Source organism: Macaca thibetana, chromosome 5, assembly GCF_024542745.1.
Source record: "Macaca thibetana thibetana isolate TM-01 chromosome 5, ASM2454274v1, whole genome shotgun sequence".
Classification (NCBI taxonomy): Eukaryota; Metazoa; Chordata; class Mammalia; order Primates; family Cercopithecidae; genus Macaca; species Macaca thibetana.
The window spans coordinates 173,249,879-173,264,670 of NC_065582.1; the positions used below are offsets into that span (position 1 = coordinate 173,249,879).

Sequence of the window (14,792 nt, forward strand, 5' to 3'; positions counted from 1 at the left end):
GAGACTTGCAATGTACTGGAATCACACCTGTACTGGGGCTTCCAGCCCACATAGGTCACAGGCAGAGAAAGAGCGAGATATTGAGAGAGAGAGCTCATGGGGAAAATGGTACAAGTCAGGCTGGTTCAGAGGCATCAGACATTACCAGAAAGGCCTTTATGAAATCGTAGTTTACAAGTGCCCTCTGTTAAATCAAGTTTAGCATAAAGCTGCCTCCTTACATACTTTAATTTCAGCCTAAGGATTTCTCTGTACATTGTGAACTATAACAAGTGGAGGTGTAAATAGACCATAACCTACGATTGTGCCAGTCACGAGTTTTGGTCAAGCAAATGTACAACTGTTCAAACCATGTTCAAATAAAGCAAACACCAAGCTGTAACCAATCCAATCCTGTAACTCACTTCTGTTTTCTGCACCTCACTTCCGTTTTCTGGGCATTACTTTCCTTTTCCCGTCCATAAATATTTCTCCACCACGTGGCTGTGCTGGAGTCTCTTCCCAGCCTACTCTGGCTGGGAAGGCTGCCCAATTCACAAGTCGTTCATTGCTCAATTAAACTCCTTTAAATTTAATTCAGATGAAGTTTTTCTTTTATTACCTCTGAGCATGTATGAGAACTTACTGAATAATATCATTAGAGCTATTATTTATGGAGAGCCAATGCACCAAGTCTTCAGCAAAGACTTTAATGGGAACCATATCATTTACCACCCCATCCCATCCCCAGCACGCCCCACCCCGCCGCCCACACACACATACATCTATACACAACGAGATTGGTGGTATTATTCTCATTGTAATGATAATGAAACTGAGCCCTAGAGATGTAAATAAACTGATCAGCCAAAGTCCCAAAGCAAGTAGCTATGGAGCTGGTATTCAACCCTAGGGGGGGAAATGACAGCAAACCTCATTTGTTAGTAGGAGTGTGGGGTCTATTTGACTACAGAACTTCTGGCAGTGAAAATACAGGCAAGAAGCCAAAAGCCCATTGGCAGTTTCTCCTCTTTCCCTATCTTCTCCTTGTCCTATAACTAGGAAGAAAGCAGGGAGAACCTGCAAGGCACTTGCAATGGTGTACTGCTAGGTCTCCAGAGTCCATAGGAGCTCAGTGGGCTTTACCAAACCACACAGCTCCCTCTCTTACAAACTGTTTGTTTCAGGCTCTGTGTGGAATACAGTCACCTAGTCAGTTGAAACCACTTTCTGACAGACCCTGGCAACTTATAGATGAACCCAAGTGAACTTTCCTCATTACCATGCTAATGTCTCCCGCCCAGAAGGAGCTATAAAGCAGGTGACCTATGCACTGGCATGATGACTCACTGCATCTGCGCCACTGGGACCCCTTCCCTGCAGGAGATGACACATTCTCTCCCCCTCCATCGCCCCATAAAACTCTCCTGTCACTTTCCCTCACAGAGACACTGCTTTAGAGAACGCTCCCAGTGCTCTCCTTACTTGTGATGAGTAATAAAACTCCTATGGATCAAAACCTGTGTTCTTGTGGAGAGTTGTTGATTGCTTGCCAGGAAAATGAACCCTGGTTTTGTTTGGGTAACATTGCTAAGTGTTTAAAAACAGACTCTATGGGGAAAGAAAGCCCTGATTTGTGGCATTTGCCAGTTTCTGTGGCATAAATACAGCCACAATGGCCATTTTAAAGCTATAAAGTTGTCATGAACTATTTCACAAATTTCCTGAAAATGTAACAGGAGTTGATTGAACTGACTCCAGTACACCACGGAATTGATTTCATTCTAAGAATATAATGCTTGTTAGTTAGAAAAGAGATCCCCCATTCTCCAGTCCAAAAGCATCCAGATTATTTTAGCATCCCTCAGTGATCTCGTTCAAGGTTCTTCTCACAAGAACCAATGAGTAATTTACTTCAGCTCAGCAGACCCACACAATCTGGTTGAGTTGATTGGCATAAGCCATACACACTAATGAATTAAAGCTCCAGCCTTGATGGGCTGAAGAGCCAAGGAAGTGACACTCTAGACCATAAAAATCGATTAAATGGCTCTTGATAAACTGGAGAAAAGTTTCACCCAAGTCAAGATTGGGTTCAATTACTGAAAGAGCAAATTAGAACTTTTCAAAGTTAGAAAGCAGAGTGAGAGTAAACTGCACACATATATCTTGGGGGCAAAAAGAGGGCCCCAATGAATCACAGACTACCAGTCTTTACAAATCAATATGAAATAAAACAGGTAATAATGGGATTCCAGTAAAAGAAATGAGTGATTCTTTTCTTACTGGGGACTGAGACCTCTTGGGTTCAGATTTGCTTTGTTGCTTCCTAGAACGCTGGCTTAATTTGCTCTCCCTGGGTGTAGGTACGACGGAGCGCTTAAATGCACAGGCTACGGTTTTCTTGTCTGTAAAATGGTGATATTAATAATACTGTCAAAGCAGTTTCTCAGATAAATTCAATGGAACATTGACACACATTTTATTTCAAGCTTGGTGGAAGGGAAAAGACTTCAAAAAAAAACTAGTTCAAAAATTTACTTTTGGGAGGAAAAAATGACTTAATAAATATTATTCAGCTAGAATTTGAAAAGAGGAATATCTGGTTTAAAGATTATTAGGATAGCATAAGGCTTAAAGAGTGTTGTGCCCTTAAATGTCTGGTTAAAGGTTACTGAACACATCTAAAAAATAACAGCAGAGTGGTGCCAATCTAGCTTCCCAGAAGGACTCTAAACCTCATTAAAATCTATCAGAAAGGCCAGGCGTGCTGGCTAACACCTGTAATCCCAACACTTCGGGAGGCCAAGGTGGGCAAATCACAAGGTCAGGAGTTCAAGACCAGCCTGGCCAACATGGTGAAACCTCTTCTCTACTAAAAATACAAAAAATTAGCTAGGCGTGGTGGCAGGTGCCTGTAATCCCAGCTACTCGGGAGACTGAGGCAGGAGAATCACTTGAACCTGGGAGGCAGAGGTTGCAGTGAGCCAAGATCATGCCACTGCACTCCAGTGCAAGACTCCATCTCAAAAAAAAAAAAAAAAAAAAAAAACAAGAAAAAACCAACTATCAGTAAAATACTCCAGTGCTTTATCAGGAATGCTAGATCCTTTCCAAAGAGGCTGAAAATCCTATTAGCCTACAAAGTTCTGCCCCAGCTCAGGTTTGGGATAATTTCCTTTCATAGTAACCATCACATAGGGCTGGTGTAAGGACTAAATGAAATGGCAACAGCTAACATACACACACTTGGGTGTTTATCTTGTGCCAAGACTGGAAATGAGCTCTTTACATCTGTTATGAAGTCATGCCACTTCCCACTTTAAAATTTTTGAGGGGCTTTGCATTGCACTTAGTACAAAACACACTTCCTTATCCTTGTTTTCAAAAACCTACATGATCTAATTTCATTCGCTGCCACTCTGCCTCTTGGCCATTAACCTCAGCTGCAATGACCTTATTTATGTTCTTCAAACATGTCGAGCTGATTCCTGCCCCAGGACCTCAGCACCAGCTGTTCTCCCTGCCAGGGCTGCCCCTCCTTATTTTCTCACGGCTGACTTCAACGTGATGTTCGGAGGTGAGAAAGGCCTACCCTAACCTGCAAGTTGCTTCCAGTCACCCTTTATCATATCACTCCACTTAATCTTCTACAGAGTGCTTATCTCTATCTGATATTTTATTTGTGCGTTTCTTTTCTGACTAGTAATTCCACTAGAATGGAAGCACCATTAGGGAAAGGGCTTTGTCTGTTTTGCTCAACTGCTTTCTCTCCCATTCCTAGTACAACACCTGGCACATAATAGGAGCCCAACACATATTTGTGAATGAAGGAGTGAACTCAATCAACCGTACCTAAAACCCTATGGCAAGTTCTGTTATTTTTACAATTTCACAAGAAAAACGGCACAGAGAGGTTGAGCAACTTGCTCATGGTCATAAGCTAGAAAATAGCAAAGCTGAAATGCAAAGCTGAAATTCAAAGACCCCAGGCTTCACCTCTTCATCCTTATGCCTGTAAAAAAAAATTCTTCATCCATCCTTCCTGTTTTATACTAATACATTTCACATTTAGTCTAAGAAATTGAAACACGTCTGCCTTTGCTTTAGATTTCATTTAAATTATTTCCTCTACCATTCATTAATCAAAGAGCTATCTAGTGTTTTCTGTAAATTAAGAAAACTGAATATACCTATGAACGTCTGAATATATATTTTCTTATGACTGATCTTGAAAATTAAGCTGCTTACGACTTGTTCTTATCTTCAGCCCATCATTTCCTGGTTCAAGGCCACTTTCTCCAGAGTGTTTCACTGGTTAGCTTAGCCCATCTCAGCCACCCTTCTATTAGGTTGGTACAAAAGTTATTGCTGTTTTTTCCATTGAAAGTAATGGCAAAAAACCACAATTACTTTTGCACCAACTTAATACATAAATGCACATCATTTTCTACCACTTTGCCCTCATTTCTACTTATCCAACTACTCCTGTTGTATTTTATATATGTATTGTTTATATAAGAAGCATGTTTTATGCTTACAATTAGCACATTGGCTCCCAGAGACTGGGGTCCATGCCCACTGGGCTTCCTATCCTAAGCACATCTACATGAGCACCAACAAGATGGTAAGAATCCCTGTCCGGTTGCCTAATAACAGAAAATGTGAATATATAAGCAAAGTGCATCTCCTTCTCCCTTCTCTGTTGAAATGCTTTAATGAAAAATTGTTTAACCACCATTATAATTTGTTCAACATATTTGCCACATCAAAGTGTATTTCTAATAACTTAAAATAGTAGAAATTTAAATTTACGCTCAATCAAGAAGAATCATAGCTGTCACTCAGTCTTTTTGTAATGATTATTTGAATCTCAACTTTCAATCATAGTCTCTTATTCTTGTCACAGAAAAAGGGATTCATTTAACCACAATCACTTCACTTAAATACAAAAATGTACCATTGTCAATTTAGTATTAATTATTTAAAATAATCACTGATGAGTATTTTTATTCACTTTTCTTTCAAGAAATAGGCATATCTTCTCTTTTCTTTTATTATTTATTTATTATCTTAAAAAATGAACAGCCTAATTCCAACTTTTGAGGCATATGGTTAAACTCCATAGAAATCATTCTTGAATCAAATCTTTCTAGCAAGACAGTTCTTGTTTTAAAAGACTTGTCCCCATCCAATCCATGACCTCTCTAGAGCAACTGAGGCACCAATATGAAAAGAACAACTTACCTAGCTTGAAGAGTATCAGACTTCTATTGATGTTTTGATGCACGCCAGTACTGGTGTGTCAAGCCAATGTTCCGTTTGCTTACAAAGGGGTAAATGATGCTGGTAAATGTTGACATTCACTAGATGCCTATCCACACTGCACAATTCCTCACAATCCCTACCTGTGTTAGTTTCCTTCCGTTACTGTAACAATGCACATCCTATTAAAAATAGGACTTTTATTAGCTGTGAATTTGTTTCACTTAATCAAATGATGGTAGAAACAAGCATACCTGGTCCTCGGGAATATGCGGACTGCAGGCAGGGTGTTCGTTGTCCATCCTCATCTGTGCTTCGCTCTGTAGATTAGTGGATTTCTTTTTTTCTTAGCAGATTGGCTTGATGAACAAGACAGAGGATCTGGTTATTACCTACTCCAGACATCTGCTTACAATGTAGCCAAGAGAGGGATACCAATTACCTTCAAAACTCCCAAGGAAGGGTTCTAATTGGTCCAGCTTGGGTCAGGTCCTCATCTCCAGCCTATTCCCTGTTGTCAATAGACTTCTTTGTCTTTTCCTAGTTTTCTACAAGAAAGACTTCCTTTTCCTAGTTTACTAGTATTCTACTCGTTCTCTACAATTTAAGTTGTAATAATGACAACTTAAATTTAAAATATGGCCAATAAAATTAAATGTTACCTAAGATAGGTCAGCTGGTCACCCTGACTGGACCCCCACAGCAACACTTCAATTTGTTGACCATAGTGTGGGGTCCAGCCTTCAGTCTTGCAAGGTAAGAGGTGACTATCAGTACAAAAAAAAAAAGATCTGAATCCTGGGTGGTTTAAAAATTCACCAAGCTCTTAGGGTTTTATGCATAAAAATCATTCATGGGGAGAGATGTAACTACCAAGTAGACAGCTTCCTCAATTTACTAATCAGCACTTTTCTTCCTATAGGCAAATCCAAATGTGAAGCCAAATATGATCCAATAACTATCACAGAATCAGAGGAGAAATGAATGAGATCATCTTAATGGCTGGCACCCAATAGCAAATGCATGCTCTCCAGAGACATTGCCAATTCTACACACTTTGAATTCCTTCCTTTCATAGATGCATGCCAACCACCTCTTACTCTAAAAACAAACAAACAAAAAAAAACCAAAAAAAAAAACAAAAAAAAAAACCTCTTTCTTCAAATGTAGAATACAATCTTTATTTAGGTATACAAATTTTTATTTATATTTAAATAAATCCATCCCAGAATTTCTACCCAGATGACCTGGATTGGATTTGAGGTATTCAGATAATATTACATCATTTCTAGAGACCTCCCTCCAATTTCTACTTTTCCTAATTTTATTCCTGGAGGTGTGACTTTCAGTTTTCAGAATACCATGTACCATCTAGAATATTCAGGAAACACACACACACATGCACATACATTAAGGCTATTTTTAAAATAAGAACAATTTTCACAAAGACTAAGTGGAAAATGCTAAATGCAAAGCTTCTTTCCATCTTTATAAGCATATAAAAGATACCTTGTATTTCAAGTCATCTGTAATATTGACATCTCAATTTTCAAAATAGCCAGCAATTCAGTAGCATTAATAGACACAGGCTACCTAACTTCATAATAAATCTTACTTCTATAAATCTGATTGCTATCACTACCAGGAGTTTAAACCTTATGAGCAAAGAAATGTATAAAAATTAATGGAACTTGCATAAAAGGAGTATCATCTTATGAAAAAAAAAAGTTCAAACTAGAAAGCATGGTTTCAATACAACTTTGTTTATAAAAAGAGGTAGACTGGATTAGGCCCGTGGGCTGTGATTTGTCTAGTCCAGTGTTTCTCATATAGTGCTCTATCAGCATTTCTTAAATGCATTTGTTAACAATGGAAACTCTTAGGCTCTGTTCCAGACCTATCAAATCAGGGACTCAGGATGGCACACCTAGCACTCTATTTTAACAAGTCCTCTAGGAGATTTTGGTGCAGGCTAAAATTTGAGAACCACTATTAGTCTTCCAGATTACCCACAGAGGACTCTCCCATCCCATAAAGTATTAATAACTAATGTGATTGATAGGTCCAACTTCACCAAACCCCCGTCACCACTCTATTTCCCTCCTCTTCTGAAGTTCCTACCCCAATATCCCATGGGCTGATGTATCCCAATCCTCATCTCAGTTGACATTACTGCTGTCTTGCTGCCCCAGACACATCCTCCTTTTTCCCACTAACTAGGACATGGCCACTCTCTTGAATTCTGCAGCTCCTCAAGGTAATACATTCTCACAAAGCCACCATTTCCAAAGCACCCCTGCCCTAGAACACTCCCAGCCTGGCAGGGAGCTGAAGTTTCCATTCTCTGCCAAATGTCCCAGAACCATCCTTCTCCCTCTCTGCCTTACCATCCCCCTGTACCACTCCACCTCCATGCCCTGACCCTAGGGCAAGTAACAATTCTTTCAAGGGAAAAATCAATACCCGCTTTTCACATTAACATTGTATAACACTCTGCAGCCCCACCGTCATGGCAGTCCTGCCTTATTTGAGGTTTTGCTTTCTGCAGTTTCAGTTACTCATGGTCAACTGTGGTCTGAAAATATTAAATGGAAAATTCCAGGAACAATGAATACATTTTAAGTGTTGCACCATTCTGACAAGTATGCTGAAATCTTGCACCATCCCATGCCATCCCTTTGTCCAGCATATCGACTCTATATATGTTACCTGCCTGTTAGTCACTTAGTAGCCATCTTGGTTATCAGATCAGAAAAAAACATAATATACACAGTATAGAGTTTTGGGGGTTTTGTTGTTGTTGTTTTTGTTTTTGAGATGGAGTCTCACTCTATCACCCAGGCTGGAGTGCAGTGGCACAATCTCGGCTTACTGCAACCTCTGCCTTTCAGGTTCAAGCAATTCTCCTGCCTCAGCCTCCCAAGTAGCTGGGATTATAGGCACATGCCATCACACACAGTTAATTTTGTATTTTTAGTAGAGATGGAGTTTCACCACGTTGCCCAGGCTGGTCTTGAACTCCTGCCCTCAGGTGATCCACCCACCTCACCCTCCCAAAGTGCTGGGATTACAGGCATGAGCCACTGCGCCCAGCCTACAGTATACAGTTTGGTCCTCCATGGTTTCAAGCATCCTCTAGGGGTCTTGGAACATCTCCCCTATGAATAACAGGGCACTATTATACTGCAACAAAAATAGAATACGTGTGACCATGCAGCTTGCATTGGAAAGACAAATAGTATTAACACATGTCCTCTCCCCCTCCTCCTGTGTTTTCTGTTATCATTGAAAAATGAACTTTCAAAGTTTCTACTAAGCTTTGGGTTGATGGACAGTCATTTAGGAAATATTAATTTCCCTTTGATTATCAAAAGACTAGTCAGGAATGGAGATGCCAGAGTGGGGATCCCACGGGGGTACAAGGGGAAGAAAATAAGGAAACAACTCTGCCGAATAATCAGACGGGATCCCTGGGGTTAGGAGATCAATGTTTGACTTTCACTGGACAAGCTCACAGAAACAGTCTGGAGGACTGGGTAGGGGTAGGGGACAGGCTGGACTGTACAAAGGAGAAATCCCAGGGGCCAACCATTTGTCAGGAATCTGGTGCCTAACCATACACATGGCTACCAGTAACGGAGGCCATCATCACCTACTGTTGCTTCCCTAATTCACAAACTGTAAAGTCCATCACCTTGACATCAGACTTGGGGAACAGAATGAGAGTCAATCCTGTTAAGGGAGAAAGTATCTGACCCTTGTTGGAATGTTCTGAATTCAGACAGGCATACAGTAGAGCAGGAGAAGGACGGCAATTTCTTTTGTGAAGATCTCACCTCTTCTATGCCCTAAGTACTGCTAGAAATTAATAAACTCTTTTCCTTTCAGCCGGAACTGCCATCTTCTAGTAATTCGCCAAATTGACGAACACAAAGGGAAAGAGGAGAGGCACCCAATAGATGTCCTCTAGGCCTTTTAGAAAACATGCAGTTGTTCCATGTATGTGTCAATCCAGAAGAAAGGTGAGGCCGGGCTTGGTGGCTCACGCCTGTAATTCTAGCCCTTTGGGAGGCTGAGGTAGGCGGATTGCCTGAGCTCAGGAGTTCAAAACCAGCATGGGCAACACAGTGAAACCCCGTCTCTACTAAAAATAAAAAAAAAATTAGCCAGGCATGGCAGCGTGCGCCTGTAGTCCCGGCTACTCAGGAGGCTGAGGCAGGAGAATTGCTTGAACCCAGGAGGCGGAGGTTGCAGTGAGCGGAGATCATGCCACGGCACTATGGCCTGAAGGACAGAGCGAGATTCTGTCTCCTGTCTCAAAAAAAAAAAAAAAAAAGGTGATATTGTAGACATCAAGAGAATGGGTACTATTCAAAAAGGAATGCCCCACAAGTGTTACCATGGCAAAAGTAGAAGAGTCTACAATGTTACCCAGCATGTTGTTGGCATTGTTGTATACAAACAAGGGCCTGATTCTTGCTAAAAGAATTAATGTGCGTATGGAGCACATTAAGCTCTCTAAGAACCAAAATAGCTTCCTGAAACACGTGAAGGAAAATGACCAGAAAAAGAAGCCAAAGAGAAAAGTACCTGGGTTCAACTGAAGTGCCAGCCTGCTCCATCCAGGGAAGCACAGTTTGTGAGAACCAACGGGAAGGAGCCTGAGCTGCTGGAATCTATTCCCTATGAATTCATGGCAAAATAAGTATTAAAAAAATAAAAGACCTCTGGACTGTAAAAATGTTTCTCTTCGGCTGGGTGGGGTGGCTCACACCTATAATCCCAGCACTTTGGGAGGCCCAGGCCGGCAGATCACGAGGTCAGGAGATCGAGACCATCCTGGCTAACACAGTGAAACCCCGTCTCCACTAAAAATACAAAAAAAAAAAAAATTAACTGGGCATGGTGGCAGCACCTGTAGTCCCAGCAATCAGGAGGCTAAGGCAGAATGGTGTGAACCTAGGAGGCAGAGCTTGCAGTGAGCCGAGATGACACCACTGCACTCCAGCCTAGGTGACAGAGCGAGACTCTGTCACAGAAAAAAAAAAAAAAAAGTTTCTCTTCATTGAGTAGAAGTGTGGTGTCCTCTACCTTAAAGAAATATTTAAAGCAAATTTTAATTGTGTCCTAATTCATTATGTAATGTCTTTACTATTCAAATTTAACATATTTCTTGCTGCAAGATGTGAGGTAGCTTATCGTGCAACAAATTACTCAATTGTTTAGAAAATGGCCAGATATTATTTACGAAATATTTGTACTGGTTTAAATATAGTACTTCTAAATCATGATTTGTACTTCTAAATCATCATGGAAGAAATAAAATGATTTACCAAAAAAAAAAAAAAAAAAAAGAAATTATATACTCTTTTCTAGAGAGACAATCAGGAGGAAACACAGCAAAGACGTCACTGGTAGGAAATGCTGACTGCTTAAAGCAGTCTTTTAAACAAATTAAATGTATGCTTTTTGTTGTTGTTCTTTTTCGGGTATTTAAAATACTCATCCCTAAGACCTGTATTCATATGAAAAGAAAATCACCTTTGAACAGCCAAGGCAGTACAGATCAGTGACCCAGATTCTTTTCAATGTATCTAGAATGTTTTTCAAGGCCACAAAATCGTTCAAGTTACACTGTAACCAGTATAATGTGTCTACCCAGTGTAACCTGAACTCAGAGACACAATGATGTATCTTTTAGATTCAGTATGTGTTATTCAATAAGGCAATTAGGGCACATTTGAGAAAATGGATTGTGAACTATTATAAAGATCTCATCTTATTGCATTGCAGAAAATATTTAATATTTTCTATATGCTGTTCATAAATCATTTATTAGTCACTGACCCAATTCATTTTTAGCAGTAAATACCTTATTGTCTCATTTATTTTTTTAAACTTGGACATTATGCCTAACTAAATTTGTAAAGTTTTTCAGAACTTTAATGGATGATTTCTACTAGTAATCCCCAAAAAGCTAAATAAATTTGATTAACACATCCAAATATACCAAAGAAATACCACGCCTTTTATCATACTACACACTTAATAACTTATAAACTTAGAATTTAGCAACATATGTTGTATTGTTGGTAATTAAGTGTTATAGTCTTACCTTTTCATGACTAATTTTTAAAATGAATAAAACATTTATATTTTACGCTATTTTAATCCTGTAATCTTGACTGCCTTTTTCTTTCTTTCTTTTTTTTTTTTTTTTTGAGACAGGGTGTCACTATGTCACCAAGGCTGGAGTGCAGTGGCACCGCCATAGCTTACTGCAGTCTTAACCTCCTGGGCTCAAGCAATCCTCCCACCTCAGCTTCTCAAGTAGCTGGAACTACAGGTCTGCACCATCACACCTGGTTACTTTTCGTTTTGTTTTGTTACTGGTCTTGAACTCCTGGCTTCAAGTGACCCACCTGCCCCAGCCTCACAAAGCTCTAGGATTGCAGGGGTTTGCTGCCATGCCCAGCCTTGACTGCATATAGTAATTCATCTTTTAAGATTCATTCCATGATTTTTTCCTCTCTGCTATCTTCATCAAACTCCTCAAAACACACAGGATACTTTGAATTGAAACAATGAAGTCAAACTGTTTCTGATTTAAAGTAAATCTGATTTGTCTAGTTTGACAATGAAAATGGGCTGTTTATTAGGTTATAAGGTAAACATTTAACATACTTGCAAATCTTTTTTTTTTCTTGTTTTTGAGAAGGGTCTCACTCTGTCCCTCAACCTGGAGTGCAGTGGCCCCATCATGGCTCACTGCACACTTGACTTCCTGGGCTCAGGTGATCCTCCCACCTAATCCTCCCAAGTAGGTAGGACTACAGATGCCCGGCACTACACCGCCTAATTTCTTTTATTTTTTTGTAGAGGTGGGGTCTTGCCATGTCACCCAGGCTGGTCTTGAACTCTGGACTCAAGCGATCCTCCTGCCTCAGCCTCCCAAAGGGCCAGGATTACAGGCGTGAGACACTGTGCCCAGTGACAAAGATTTTGAACTTGAATGAGCTAAATCTGCAGTTGCAAATTTTGACAAAAACAAAATTTAACCACCTGATAACAAAAATAAATCTTATCCAAAACTATTTATGAAATGAACAATGTTTAGATATTCTCCACTCTTTCAGCATATCGGGTGAAAGGTACATCTCATTGAAAAAATCAGGTCGAATTCATAGTCATTTGGTATCTTGGTAAAACCTATCTGGTATATTTCCCAGAATCTGAAAAAGTGAAAAAATAAGGATTAAGTAAACAAATCCTTTGGTGAGTCAGGTGGTTTTCGGTTCTTTGCTTCTGATAAAAAGGAAGGAGGGCCTAATTGAAGTCAGCTCATATTTTTTGAAGTCAACCAATTTTTTGAGGTCAAGAATTGAATGATATTGCTACAAAACTCTTCCATTCCTAGGCACAGTACTTGTTTATATTAGCAAGGTTTCTCAGGGCACACAGCTATAAAAATTACAAATAGGAATAGAATTGATGCTCAACCTTTTTTCTCCTACTAATAAGACATATTCAGCCACAGATGTAGGAACTCTTAAAAGCAGCAATATGCATTTTTCAATAAAATTACATATACTATTTAATAATTATGAAATTTTCTAATATTTATGTTGCTTTGACCAGGTACTACTAACAATTTCAAGGATGATGCAGTCCTAAAGCAGGTGATTTGCTAGCTGTGTAACCTTATTCAACACACTTCATTTATCTGGGCCTTGGTTCCCTGATTTGCAAATTGGGGATAGTAATCGGACCTAGCTCTTAGTGTTTGTCCAAAGATTAAATGAGTTAATATATGTAAAAGCACTTAACGCCACGCTTGGTACGTAATATGTGCTATGGATGTTTTACCGGCTATAATCATAGTAATCAATAGCAAAAAGCCTAAAACCAAAAGCCTGTCGGTTTGTCTTCACACATAGGAAGAAGGGGCTGGAGGGATCCGGACTAATCCACAGGCACACTGCCAGAAACAAGGGACTCCCAAGGGAAAACGGGATGTGCAAGCAGAAGAGAGACAGAAGGACCGTGGAGCTACCTGCTGGGACAAGAATAGTGCAGTTTCACAGGCTAAGAACGACGAGGGTTGGGCGAGTTTAGAATGAGCAGATCCACGTAGGGTTCGAATTATACATGTCTATGGGTCTCTATGCACTGCTCCGGGAAACAGGAGCAAGAGAGGCAGGCCTAAAATGCCGTCGCGGATGAAGCGGGGCCAGAACTTCACTGCTCCCGCTCAGACCGAGGGCCCCAGGTGTCGCGCGGGTCGAAGCCCTAACCTCCGGGGACTCCAGACCCCAGCCAGTGACCCAAACCCCACAACTCGCGGCCAGCACAGCCTTCTCGTCTCCGTCGCCACAGTCGCCGCCACTTCCGGCGCACCTCGGCCTCGCGAGGGCGCTCGCGCCCGGCGACGGCCGAAACTGGCTCCTCGCGGCCTCCGTCGCCGGACTTTCGTCAATGTCGTCACCGTCTTTTCCTCCTTTCCCCCCGTTCCCTTTTACTTCCGGGGTTGCTCTGGATCCTCTGGTTCCGTAACAACATCCCGTTGGCTTCCCTCAGGCGGCGGGACCAGTGCAGCCGCCGCCTCCCAGGTGCGCCCGCCGGTCAGGGCCCTTGCCCTCCCCGGCACAGGCCGCCATGGCCACCAACCCACAGCCGCAGCCGCCTCCTCCAGCGCCGCCGCCTCCCCCGCCGCAGCCGCAGCCACCGCCGCCGCCGCCGGGCCCCGGGGCTGGCCCCGGCGCGGGCGGGGCGGGCGGCGCGGGTGCGGGCGCCGGGGACCCGCAGCTCGTGGCCATGATCGTGAACCACCTCAAGAGCCAAGGGCTCTTCGACCAGTTCCGCAGAGACTGCCTGGCCGACGTGGACACCAAGGTTCGGAGCCGCCGGGTTTGGGGGTCTGCGAGGGAAGGGGAGGACCCAAGGGCGCGCTTCTTTTGCAGTGGCTTCCTCTTGGAGCTGCAGCTGTGTGCCACACGCTGTGTAAAGCACAGCGTGTTCATTCGTTAGCATGTCCATTGGTTCGTTTTACCGACTAGTGTTTAAGTGCCTACTACGTGCCAGTCACGGTTTCGGCGCAGTGATTACGCCGGTCTGGTGAGCAAGACTAAGGCATTGTTCTTACAGGAACTGGTTTGGAAATAGTAGCGCTAACAGTGGCTAGTTTTGTATTCATTCTCATATCTGATGATTTTACTTTGTATCGAAGTTATGTTTGCCTTCTTTCTTGAAGGTTTCTGGGCGGTAAGGGCCATGAACCTTTATCCTTTGGAGAAATCACAAAATGGTAATTGAATCAAGTTATATGCAATATGCTTTGCTGGACATCGTGGGGCTGGGAGCGCCAAGATAAGGAGGCAAACCTGAGAAAGGACTTTAGTATGGTTTCTAGCAGTGACTACCTGATTTAGGTAACTTAGGCCATGTCACCATTCTAAGGTAAGAAGGGACAGGAAGGTGGGGTAGAGAGAACCGAGTCATGCAGTGGAGAAAAGATGCAGGAGAGGTGACAGCAGATACTGAAGTGGAGA

General features: G+C 41.8%; 1 protein-coding gene and 1 long non-coding RNA gene across 3 annotated transcripts in view; one reads left to right on the plus strand and one right to left on the minus strand.

Annotated features, from left to right (window-relative positions):
- LOC126955281 (uncharacterized) overlaps positions 1-13,617 on the minus strand; it is a 28,389-nt gene extending 14,772 nt beyond the window's left edge. Inside the window, exons 1-2 of the long non-coding RNA XR_007725869.1 lie at positions 13,298-13,617; positions 5,499-10,335 (exon numbers count right to left, since the gene is read on the minus strand). This is a non-coding gene — a long non-coding RNA (uncharacterized LOC126955281). The remainder of the gene's footprint in view (positions 1-5,498; positions 10,336-13,297) is intronic.
- Positions 13,618-13,765: 148 nt separating this feature from the next.
- The window catches only part of BOD1L1 (biorientation of chromosomes in cell division 1 like 1), a 59,796-nt gene continuing 58,769 nt past the window's right edge, over positions 13,766-14,792 (plus strand). For both annotated transcript variants that reach the window (XM_050791639.1, XM_050791640.1), the window contains exon 1: positions 13,766-14,136. In XM_050791639.1, coding sequence (XP_050647596.1) covers positions 13,900-14,136 — 237 coding nt within the window. In that variant the 5' untranslated portion in view covers positions 13,766-13,899. The remainder of the gene's footprint in view (positions 14,137-14,792) is intronic.